Genomic DNA, 12,739 nt, shown 5'->3' with positions numbered 1-12,739 from the left:
TGTTAAGGACAAAGCATTTCAGCCTGGGATTGGGTTAATGCATTTGTTTTGCATGAGGTCAGCGTTTAAGCTTCACTGTTTTCCAGGACGAAAGGTTTTCCACGAAAAAGTAAAGGCTCCATTTGAAGGTGGCTTTAAGTCACAAGATCCAGCTCATGTGGCTACAGGGTGTAGCAGCCTGCAGTTGTAAAACGTAAAACAATGATTGTATTCTGAGGGGATGAAAAAGTAAAAAGGGTGTAATCAGGCCACGTTCTTAACCAGTGAGACCAGAGTGGAGGGAACTAACACAAGAGGCTGTTGTGAGGGTACAAATAATTGCCTGTTTTTGCAATGTCATATGTACGCAACAAGGACTAGCCACTATTTATTGCCAAATATCCTCTACAGCAAACCAAAAGAGGATGTGGTTTTATCACACTGCATTTTTGCCTCAAAACCATGATGTTAAACATCAAATAATCCACCAGTGAATGCAAGGAAATGCAATAATGCAAAATTAACTCAACAAATGCTTTAAATGATCTCTTCAGTAGTGGGAATAAAGTCCCATGGTTAAAAAGGTCCCAAGGTCGAGACCAACACTTGACCTCTAAATCAATCAAGATTAGACTTCTGACATTTAACACGAGAAAGAAAAACGTCACAAAAGACGGAGTACATGCAGTGAAAGTGATTTACTGAGTCTCAAAGTAACCCAAGAGAATTAAAAAGAGTGAAAGATCTGCAGTGAAAGGCTTAAAAGTAAAGCAAACAGTCCACGTGAGCGTTAAATTAGCCTAAGATACTATTGTTAGGAGCAATCAGGTGTGTCCAATAGCTGTGGATTCTCGAGGAGGAGTAGATGGGAGTGTGTGTGTGTGTGTGTGTGTGTGTGTGGGTGTGTGTGTGTGTGTGTGTGTGTGTGTGTGTGTGTGTGTGTGTGTGTGTGTGTGTGTGTGTGTGTGTGTGTACCTACCCTCTTCCTGCTTGGCCATGTCCTCGGGGTTGCTTTCGCTGTCAGCGTCGTAGCCCTCCTCCTCCCCCGAGGGCTTGACGCCGCAGCTCTGCACCTCGTCCACCTCCTCGGAGAGATCGCCTGCTGGGGCCCCCCCCTCCGCCAACACCTGGAGCTTCCAACAGAAGGAGAGTGACAGAGGAAGGGAGAGACCCAGAGAGAGAAGGAAGAGAGCAGGATAGAACAAAAAGAAGAATGACTTTCAGGACTAAACACAACAAGATCCTTGTCTGGTCAGATGTCAAGCCGTTAGTCAGATAACATTTATTTTGCAAGAGCTTACCCAATGCTGCTTAAAAGAAAAGTCCTGTTATGCTCAAATATAACAAGTCCTACCACTAATGCAGCGGATAAATTGTCAACAAAAGGTTTTCAAGTGATGAGGGGGAAAAAAAGTACAAGATTTTGGTCATAAGATGCATATCAGCTGACTCGCAGGGCACTCACACGGCGCAGTTCCCCCAACGTGAGCAGTCAGTCATCATATGTACTCGGAGGCAAACACAAATACACACTCAAGTAAACAGTCGGGCTATAAACCGTTTACCACATCAAAGACGAGGCTTACTGTAATACACACCTCTTTTCCTCTCAGTATTATACTACGCAGTTTTGAAATTCAATTGTGGGTGACTATTTCCAAGAAGAATCCTCGACAGGAGAAACTTTGTGGTGGTAGACTAATCTTGGAGCTTCATACATCACGGTTAAGTGAACATCACACTCTGCTGGGCTCACTGAGAAAGAATGAAGCTCTTAAGAAATAGGTAAATCTATTATATAAAAAGCTAAATCCTTCCGTGTTGGAACAGGCTTAGTCAGACAGGCATTTTAAGACTTGTGAAAAACACATCCAAGGCTGTGAGAGAGGAGGAACCCACTACTAGGCGGGCAGTCGTTTCAGTGAGGGCAGACACAAGAAAAGTAATTTTTTGTTGTTGTATTGTTCTCACTTCCTGGAAAAAATAAAAAGCACTGTGTCCTTACCATATAAGGTCATTCAAGTTGTTCATTAATGTAGCCATAATGAAAAGTGACGCTTTAAAAAGGAGGCGGGAGCTGTTTTTAGCTAAATTTGTGAATATCTCAACTGATTATTTTATGTTATCTTGATTTTTTTTCCCAGTGTTTATTTTGTATCTATTAATATAAATAAATATAAAGGAAATGCACTTCCATGTCTATTATGTGTATTTTTGCCTATATTTAAAAGAAAAAAACGGAAATAGCATTTAGATTTTTACAATCAGTGACCAGTTACAAAATGAGACTATGCTTGCTCGTGTTTGCATCCACTGCTTAGTCTAAACAAGGGCTATCATTATGTACGTCTGCTTGTTTTGTTGCACATGGGGCAGATAACGGCTGCTTAGCAACATAGACGACCCAGCCGTCCTGATGCTTGACGACACTCGGCTGGAAATGAGTTTTCCTTTCATTGTACGCCTTCGCTCCTAAATAAACACGACTGCCCTTTATCTTTGAATAGTGTCCAGCCAAAAACGTAATATGTGATGACTGGAAACAGTCTGCTACTTCATGCTACTGGGGGAAAAAGCAATCGAAAACAACTGGATAAACAACTTTGAATGAACTTAATCGACCAAAGATTTGTTGTCCCCTTGTTAGCAGCTCATTTAGACGTTATGTTCAAGATGCAGATTGCTTCTGGTCACATATCCTTGTTTAAAATTATATCATCTATCTTGACTTGCTGTTCCTGTCTGACGCCTTCACAAGCTTTTGCCAATTTGTTGAAACTAATAACACAAATTTGTTTAAGAAAAAGGGCAAGACCTGATAATAACAGAACTGACAGGAGATAGACAACAGGCAATTAGAGGAGAGACAGTACACACAACAAAGGTTTATGGTCAGAGCAATAAACCATGAGGCCACCCGGGTGCCCTTGGTTAAACCAGCAACATTCATTAAGTGAATAACAGCAGTGCACTTTGAATAGATGGAGATAGTATAAGAAGAGCATTTTTGCAGATGTACATAAAGACTCAAACAAAAGAATGTGTAATTACTACAAAATGCTATATTCTATTCTATCCAGCAGAAAAGATAAAGATGAGTTGAGTAAACATTTTCCAGGAAAAAAAAAAAGGTGCTGTAACTTCACTCACAGTTTCTCCCAGGGCAGGACTCACCCTGTCTGTCTTCTCCTCAGGGGGATCAGGACAGGATGACACTTCTGCCAGGGCCACTCTCAGGAGGGAGTCAAACAGCGGGACAGCGAGGTCAGAGTTAACCACCCCTGAGCGGGAGAGCTGCTCTCTCACCTCAATCAGGGTTTCTTCCACCGACTGGACCTAGAGGAGAGAGATTACAGTTTACAGAGGCCAGGGGGAAATACTTTGGAGGGATTAGCTGAGAAGTATGATATTAAACTTCATACCTGATGTGAAAACTCTGGTTCTATCCTATGCAGGGCCGAGTTGGCACTATGCAGACAAATAGCCAGCAAGGCCTCAAGGAGACGAATGCTTTGTAGTTGCCACTCCTCCTCCAGCTTCTTTGCTGGATCTTTGGTCTTTCCCTCAGATGGAGCAGAGCAGTGGGCGTCGGCTGCATCGTGAGCAGTCTCCTCCGGGCCCAGTGAGGTAGGGCTGCCTTTGCTCTTACCATCCCTCTTCTTCTTTGCCTTCCCGTCCTTGGTCTTACAGGAAAGTTTCTGAATAACCAAGGCCATGAGGCGCAAGCACACATCCAGTCCTCCTAGCCTGAAGAACTGCCTCTGGAACAAGGGGTTGGCCATGTAGATCCACCGACACACTGACCAAACATCCGCAGCACATCGCACCTGCTCCTTGGAGGGCAGAGCCACGCTGTCGGGGGAAAGGTAGGGCAGTCGCCCCCCCAGAGGTTCACTGGCAGTGCTGTCGTAACCTGAAGTGTCCTCAGAGTCGTTGGCTGAGTCGCGGTCAAAATCGGCCTCCTTGCTGACACAGAGGAAGGCAACGCACAAGAAGAGGTTGATAACATGGAGGTGGGTCTCTGCACGGCTGCCCCCCGGTCCACATCCCTGCCCGCTCCGGCTCTTATGGCGCGGATACACCTCCTTCAGACCTTCGTAGAACTTGCTGAGGCTCTGCGGGCCCTCCCCAGCCCCTCGGGACCCCAGCTCCTCAGCCAAGCCCAGGACGGCCTCCCGTTCTTCAGCATCGGCGCTCTCCAGCTCCTGAAGCACCCCGTCAGCCTGCTGGTGTCCAACGCCTATTATCAGAGTCTCAAACACCTTCAAGGCCAAAGAGCGCGTCTGGTCGAGGTGGACGAGCTCCGTCACCTGATTGAGCCCGTTACAACTGAGGAACAGATCTCTGATCACCCTGCAAAGAAAAATAATAGAAACTTAGCAAAGTCAAACTGAAAATGTACAGATGAAGCACATTCAATATAAAAATGGGAAGTTAGAAAGATTCAAAATTCATTTCTAACACTTTAATACATTATGCCATTCATTCAAATGGAAATTACCCCATGACGAGTTTAACCTAAGCATGCCTCTTTTGGTAAAGGAAATGATTAACATAGTGACAGAGAGGGTGGATGTGTGCAACACTCATTGAAACTCTCCTAAATCTCCATACAATTAAAATAAATGGCATCACTCAGTCTAATCTAACAAACTCTGAAACTAGTCAATCAGAGGCACATCCACTGGCACCAAACACTCCTTCCTTCACTGATTTCATTTCCTCCTATTGGACTGAAGATATCATTTCCCCCAGGGCACAACAACTCCTTTAAATATATTAGTGGAACCCCATTAACATGATAAATAAACTGTGAAGGACACTTCACACTGACATTACTTATGAACACAACTGCTGTATTAGTATAGATGTAATTCTCTATATTGCATTTTCTCCCTTATCTAATCTATTTGTTTTACTGTGTGTTTATTTTACTGAGCAACAAAGACAAATCCCATCACATTGTGCCAAAGTTATCTTATTGTGAATAATATGTTTGGTTAGCAAAACAAAGCTAACATTTACCCTTTTCTAATGGGTTTACTACTAGAGCACACGCAAATTCAAGCAGCCATGAATAATAAATGGTGCTATTACAATGCAGGGTAAATGACCTTCAATGAATAATATCTCACCTCTGAGTGAAGGTTATAAGGTTATTGAAAGAACAACACTCAAAAGATTACATCAAACACAGTCTGAATATTAAAAACCCTTAAATCCCTGCAGGGGATTGTTTACCCGATATGTTGAGGTACGGAAACAGATGTTCACTTGAAGCTGTGAGCTCAGTGCGTGAAATGGATAAATGTAATAAATAATAAACTTGCTGATTATTTTTTCTCCAATTTAAACGCCGTCTCCAGCCTTCCTCTAAATGAATGTAGAGTTGATTAATTCCACTTTTCTCAGAACATTTCCTCTGTTCATTAGCAGTGTGCAAGTCCATCAGGATGACTTTCCACTAGCCTGAATATGTAATGCCCCCATCGGAGAAATATGGTGCTCTGGTAGCTGGAGCGGTGCAAGGTGATGAAGAGGCTGGCAGGATGTCAGGTGACGTACAGCTTTGAGAAGATTATCAATCTTTCAGGTTATCCAGCAACAATTCTGTTGTATTGGTTGAGTCATTTAAACACATAATACTTTACCAGTCATTCTCTGATCCCGGCAGATAGAATCCTTGTTTGTGTAAATTTGAATGCCCTGGCAAGGAGTGTGGAGATTGTACATTTGTCCAGGATAATGTCAAATATAAGGTATAAGGCTGGGAGATAGTTTGGCTAGAAATATATTTCATTGTGCTGAATATGTTGTTCTGAGTCAATTTACCAGTTTTAGAAAAAGCTTAAATGAGAAACATGTACTTCGCCCAGCAGATGGAGCCGCATAGTCTAACCAAGTGAGATTGACACGTACAGAAGCAGAAGTACATTAATCATCCTTCTACAAGTCATTGTTTTCTTTATCTAGGTTATAATTGGATTGACAGTGTTGGAGGGGAAACATAGGTTTATTTTAAATATTCATTCACGTGACCAGTTGTAAGTTATATATCAACAACCTCTGGTTTGTTAACCTTGTGTGCTGTGACCTGAAAAACATTACGATTTAAATTGTGATGAAATATACTACATCTAAAAGGTGTTTCATATCTGTAAGAATGAATGGCAGTTATTAATTAAGTAATTAAAAGCTGCATGAAGAGGAATCTTAAGGCGGTTTTGAACAAAACATAAGATTAAACATATTGTTTTAATTTAAGAAACAACACTGTTTGATATTGGCTCTCACCTTACTCAGTTGTTTTGGTACCATACAAAAGTATTTTTTAACATGAACAAATAAAATGTAAAAAAAATATGGTATTCAAATGTACATCCCTGGAACAAACAAATATATTAATGAGCTATCTCGATTACATTTCAAGAACCCATTTAGCAGCAGTGTTTGAAGATGAATGCATTGAAGGTACATGAAGGGGGAAATATACAAATGATGCACAGATTAAGTACCACTCATAGTCTCCAGAATTGAGATGTATCTGAATATGTATAATTATGCTTTTTACATAAGCCTAAGGACAATTATTTCTAAAGTGTCTTGTGAAAGGCTCAGAGGACACACATCACAGCTGTATAGACTCGGAGTGCTGACAGACTGCCTCAAAGTATTCATCCATCCCTTTTCTACACTGATCCTGTTTAAGGCTGCATGAGGATTCCAGCGTGCATTGTGCAGGAGCTAGTGTAAAGCCTAGACAGGTGTCCCATGGTTAACACACCCAGACAGACCTGCATGTCTCTGGTTTGCTTCTGAGAACTCAATCATCAACTGATAAAATCCATACCATACGTTAAACCTATTTAAAACCGTAATATAATAATTCATTGTGGCAGCATTTTGTTAATTGTATCTGGACAAATACCGCAAGCCCCTGCTGTAGCCAGACTACCGTACTCATTACAGTGTTACATAAACAGTTAATTATCTTCCATCTGTCACTCTCTCCACAAAGCGGTACTACATTATTGATAAGCATCAAATGGCAGTGACCTGGAGAGACAGATCTGATGTCAAAAAATGCCCAAGAGGATAAGGTGTCTGCTTTGAGCTGGCTGATTATATTTGCTTCGAGTGGCAGTATAAAAAGAAGCAGAGTCCATTTCTCGAGTGAAAACCTGTTTTTGATGCTTCTGAACATTTACTTAAACCAAGAACAGCCTGTAGCTTCACGTCTTCCTACCTAAAAAAATGTTTTAATGAATAAATCAGTTTAGCAGAAATAGCTACATCTGTACAATAGTGCAGGGAAATCTCAGATGAGCAACTAAAACAACCACTGCAACACAACAGATGGACAAAAAAAGGATGACTCGCCTTGACTTGAGAAGGGCAGGTAATGTTTGCAGGTAGATGAGTAGTACCTCCACAGGCAGGCACTGCGTGTGATAGGTGCAGACCTGAGAGCAGGCAGTGGAGACCCCCAGCTGCTGGGCGTGGTGGGCCAGCTCGACCCCTCTCTGCAGCACAGGGTTGAAGATGTGTGTGTAGAGCTGCCACTGCACTATAGCGTTGCCTCGCAGGGTCAGGTGGCAAACATGGCCAGCTATCTGCTGACTCAGCTGCCAGTCCTCACCAAACACCAGCTCTTGATAGGCCTGCAGAGCATCCCACTTCCACAGCATGTCCTCCGCCCCTCCTCCACTCGGCAGAATCCCCTTGGAGCGGTAGCACAGGCTGGTCGAAACGGCCGAAGGTTCCCCGTGCTGCAGAGTCTCCTCCAGGCCCGGCAGCTGGCTGCTGTCCAGCGTGCAGATGTTACAGGAGGCTAGCTTGGCTCTCTCTGAGGGTTGCCCCCCACCAAGCTGGTCTAGGATCAGTCGGCCCAGGACGCTGAGAACATGAGACTGGTAACTACGCAGACCTGGAGCTTTAAAGGCATGCAGCATGGGTCCTACCACGGAGCAAGGGTCCATACAACAGCAGATTCCAACGGCCTGCACCCCGGCCAGCACCTGCAGCACAGCTGGCCCACTGGGGGACAGTCGCTGCAGCAGCCGCAGGCATTGGTGAGAACAGGCAGCAAGGCAGCAACAACGCTCAGGATAGCGCACCGCATCACCACCTTCTTTGCCTTCTCCGTCCTCTTCGAAGGGATTTCTCCTAGCGGCCTGCTTGAAAGCAGAGACGGGCAAACCTGACAGGTCTCTGTGGTGATGCAGGAAGTGGGAGTATTCACAGCGACGGTGGCGGCGTCTGGCGCACACAGACTGATGCAACTGTTCTGACTTTGCCTTTTTGACGGCACTGATGATCTTGAAGACGCCTGCAATGAGACCTCGTAGCCTCTCTGAAGCCTCACCTCCTATTTCAGAATCCCTCGCCCTCCCTAGTCCTTCCAGCCGCAGCACTGTGGCCTCAAACAGCTCCAGACCGCGGTGCTGGACAAACTCATGGATGAGCTCCAGGGCCTGGCTGAAGAAAAATGGGTTAGGTGTGGAAGCCTGCAGGCAACCAAGCAACACTTGTAGTACTCCCTCCAAAAGCTCTGGCAGCAGTAGCGCCCTGTGGCGATAGCGGGAGAACGAAAAGTCTTCCTGGACCTCCTGCAGGGTCTTCTTAGGGCGAGGAGCAAAAGGGTCATTCTGTCTGTCCAAGCAGCTCTGGATTTTGAGGGTGGCTCTCAGCAGATCTGTCAGGCTGCGCCTCAGGCTGTCAGGAAGGGTTTCACTCTGACTCACATCCACCGACATCAGGTGCAGGATGGTGCGTAGAAGCATCCTCTGGACCAGTGCGATGGGCTCTTCTGTCCATCCTCCAGCGAGTTCCTCAGCCCCCGTCCCACTTCCACCCCCTCCCCCTGGACCACAGCAATCTCCAAACTCAGTCAGGATCTCAGTGAGAGTAGGTACGACGCTGACTGCCAGGCCAGGGTTGTGGTTGATGCTCATGTCAAACTTACAGACCTTCTCCAGCAGGGAAAGCAACACATGGCAGAGGTCAAAGGGCGAGTTTTCCATGCGGTTAAAAATGGATATTGCGGCCGGGTCGGTGAGGGTTTCAGTGTCCGCCATCTGGAACCCCGGGGCTCGGGGGTGTGGGTATGGTGCGCTCATGGTTTCTGTGGTGGTGGTGGGGGTGGATGTCAACTGTGAGGACTCTGAACGATGATGCTGACAGTCTACTCGGATGGTGGAGCCATGTGACCTTCGGCTCCTCGCACCACCGGGGCCCGGGACAGCTTTGTCTTCAGGGTTGGCTTCCGAATCTGAGGTAGATACCTGGGTCTTCCGAGCATCTTTTACAGAGTATCTCTGCGCTGTCCTGCGTGACCTCCGTGACTTCCAGGTGCCACTGCCAACACGGGACCTCTTTCCAGTGGTCTGCTCATCTGTGGCAGCCTTCTGTCCTGCTCTGAGAGGGGCGGCCTTCACCTCCCGGCTGAGGAATACCTCCAGTAAGGACGGCAGGGTGAAATCTGTGAACACAAAGATATCTGCATAAAGACCAACAAACCAAGGATACTTAAATGTATAATAAGACAAGATTTTGGCATCAAAGGCGTTGTGGTTTCTGTTAGTATTCCCACTTGTATTGAACAATCAGGATTTAGCAGACTTGAGTAAATGCAGGTCAACAGTCCCTGTGGAGAGCAAAAGAGGCAGTACACATTGGTACATTTTCTCAAATCTGCGTAAAAATGTAAGTTTTTATATGGGTTCGCTCAGCTGGATGTCAGGAGACATTTGTTGTTTTCTTAAAAACACATTTGGTGAGTAAGTTTTAATTAGAGTAAAAAATGTCTAGGGTCCATGTTAGGTAGGATCAGCAGTCCTGTACTAAATACCGGCATCCTCCTGAGGTCACAGGCTTCTGCAACCAATCGTCTTCCCGTTTTGTGTGGATGTTTGTAACACTCAGATTCCAAATAATGAAAACATTTACAAATAACAACAGATTTATGAATCTCCAAATTAGCACTGTCACCGTTTGCAGTATTAAGTAGACTACAAATACAAGACAAAAACATGACAGACGCAATACACACGCATTCCTCTGCCTTTACATGAAACCACCAAAGATAGTGCTAAACCATGTTAACAAACTAGGGCTGCTCGATTATGGCAAAAATCATAATCTCGATTATTTGGGTCAATAATTGTTATCGCGATTATTAAAAACGATTATCCATTTACTTTGAAAACATCAATTTATTGAAAATAAATGTGAACAGTATGTGTTTAACAGTTGATCACCCTGAACTGTAATTATAATTCAACTGAAAAAACAAACTTTTTTTTTTTTAGATTATGTTGTTTTCATAATCGTTGCAAGCCAAAATTGTAATTGCGATTAAAATACGATTAATTGAGCAGCCCTATAACAAACTATGTAATTGATGGAAGATAAAGCAAATATATAAATAAACAAAGCCGGATAACAATTTTGGCCCAGGACAAAGCAGTCAGTTTGTGTGTAGAAATGATAATGTTGTACAGTAAATCAAAGAGAACTGTATGTAAATTGAAATCATTAGCTATAAACCAAGAAATAGGGGTAGTCACATGGCTGTACAGCCGGGCAGTGTGATGTATGTAGCGTTAACATAATGAAGTAATTTGTAGACACTGACCTGGGGCTTTTTCCTCCGGCACGGGGATCTTCCAGACCAGTGGTAGCAGAGACAGCAGCAAAGTGAGCAGCTCCTCCCGGCAGGTCAATTCCTGAGCAACCAAACACACTGAGGTTACACACCACATCTCCCTATCCCTCTCCCTTTGGTCACACTCTGAAGTCACACCCAGGCACTGCCTCCTACCCATAATCAGTATAGATATCCCTCTGCGTCTCACTACCTTCAGGTCCTAACTAGGATAAACTTTGTATATGTTTCCAAAAATGATGTTCATATCAAGAGTTAGCAAGTTATTTTTCAGTATATACTTAGCTAGTTAGTTAGTTAGTCTTAAGCTAAATGTGTCAGGGAGCAATGTAGCATCTACATGACAACCTTAGTTCCAAGACCTCCGGGATCTCATGTCTATCCACGGCATACCTCACAGCAGAGAGAGAACCGACTCCTTCATGTGCTAATTAAAGAAAATCAATCGACTCCTTCATGTGTGTATTAAAAATATTCCGCTTGCTGGTTTTACAAGGTTATCAAAACCTACAGAATTATCTTTTCCATGTATAATAAACCCAGATTTGTATTTACATGTTGTGCAGTTTTTGGAAAATATTGGCTTTGTCACTTTTGTGTTGTTTATGCAAAGTGAATATTGACTTATATCATCACTCATTAGGTAGGGAGACTGGCTATTTCATCATTACTTTTAATTCTATACAATTATAGTCTTTTTTTTATAATATAACTATATCCTTTTCTTTTGTGGTTTATTGTTTTTACTATATGGCTGTTTTTATTTTTGTAATTGTTACGTTTATTCTGTTTTTTTTTGTGCTCGTATCTTTTATGTGATTTTATACTTATTTTATGTTTTGTGAGCTGAGCTGTGTGATTTTATATTTGATGTATCTCTTTGTGCAGCACTTTGGTCTGGAGGTTTTAAGGGCTTTATAAATAAAGTTGGATTGGATTGGATCCTGAACAAAAACTTTGATTGTCACATGCCGTAAACACTGTTTCACTTTGGCTACTAAGGAGCTCTAAAAGTATTTTGTAAGATTAAAAAAAACACAGTTAATACGGGTCGCTTACATTTATTTCTAAATACTGAGCGGGGAGATTTGACTGTGTAAATATAAGCTTGTCAGTGCTCCCTGGTGGATAAACTGCTGTGAGGGATAGTAACACTAATGATCTCTAATGTAATCATCATAACAAGACTCGAGTTAGGGTATTCTACTGCACAGTGGAACAAACCCAACAGAAAATACTTTCTCTAATAAATTCAAACATATAATTTAAAACCTTGGTTTTGAAAACCTCAAGTTCATGGCACGTTATAAATAAAAGTCTATAAATGGTCTTGTCCTGATTGTTGGTAAAGGCACGACCTCCATTCAGGACACAGCTGACGCACATAAAGGGCTTGTGATAACACACTCGCACATGAATGCATTACATTTCTGAACCGAAGGATCCCATTTAGATTGAAAATATAATGAATGTGTGGGAAATGAGCTGAAAGATGTGCACAGTACAAGTGATGCTGAAACAGAGTGTCACATTCATAACATTACAATATTTCATTAAATAATGCATTTGTTCTGAGGATTATCATTTTCTCCTTTAAAAAATTGTTTGGCATGAAAATAGCTGAACTAGCGATCCTGTCTTTCACTCTGGAGCCTAGAGACCCTTCTGAGAGAGGATCACTGTTTACATGTCAAAAGGAAACCGTACAATTTACATTTTGCGGAATTTCTCATGATCAGCATCAACGCACTGGGATACATCTTTTTTAAATCCTCTGGAGCAGAGAGAGGAGCTGTGGATTATTGTTATTGATTAATACATCAGTGTTTCTTAGGGTCAAAAACACTAAACTCACAACTTAAAAAGAAAGCGTTTAGTTTATTTAATAAAAGAGCACATGTTCAATGGGAAAAGTGACAGTAGATATAGATTAGTAGCAATTTGACAGTAGATATAAATATATATATATATGTATATATATGTGTATATATATATATATTAAAAAAATAATAATAATTTTTTTAATTTTAAAACACCTTAGAATTTCGAGGGGGGCGCGGGGCTCCGTTGGCGGGGCTCCGTTGGGCCTACTCT

The 12,739-nt window shown here is 42.8% G+C and overlaps 1 protein-coding gene across 2 annotated transcripts in view; it reads right to left on the bottom strand.

Annotated features, from left to right (window-relative positions):
- Positions 1-12,739, bottom strand: part of lyst (lysosomal trafficking regulator) — a 46,161-nt gene that overhangs the window by 27,601 nt on the left and 5,821 nt on the right. Inside the window, exons 2-6 of one of the 2 annotated variants that reach the window (XM_010788281.1) lie at positions 10,616-10,706; positions 7,360-9,460; positions 3,402-4,332; positions 3,130-3,315; positions 959-1,112 (exon numbers count right to left, since the gene is read on the bottom strand). In XM_010788281.1, the coding sequence (XP_010786583.1) occupies positions 959-1,112; positions 3,130-3,315; positions 3,402-4,332; positions 7,360-9,460; positions 10,616-10,706 (3,463 nt within the window). The remainder of the gene's footprint in view (positions 1-958; positions 1,113-3,129; positions 3,316-3,401; positions 4,333-7,359; positions 9,461-10,615; positions 10,707-12,739) is intronic. The other variant, XM_010788279.1, reaches the window with a different exon arrangement.

Source organism: Notothenia coriiceps, unplaced genomic scaffold (genome assembly GCF_000735185.1).
Source record: "Notothenia coriiceps isolate Sejong01 unplaced genomic scaffold, NC01 NC01_scaffold00031845, whole genome shotgun sequence".
Taxonomy (NCBI): Eukaryota; Metazoa; Chordata; class Actinopteri; order Perciformes; family Nototheniidae; genus Notothenia; species Notothenia coriiceps.
Note: the sequence above shows the minus strand (reverse complement) of the source record. Positions and strands in the feature narration are given on the sequence as shown.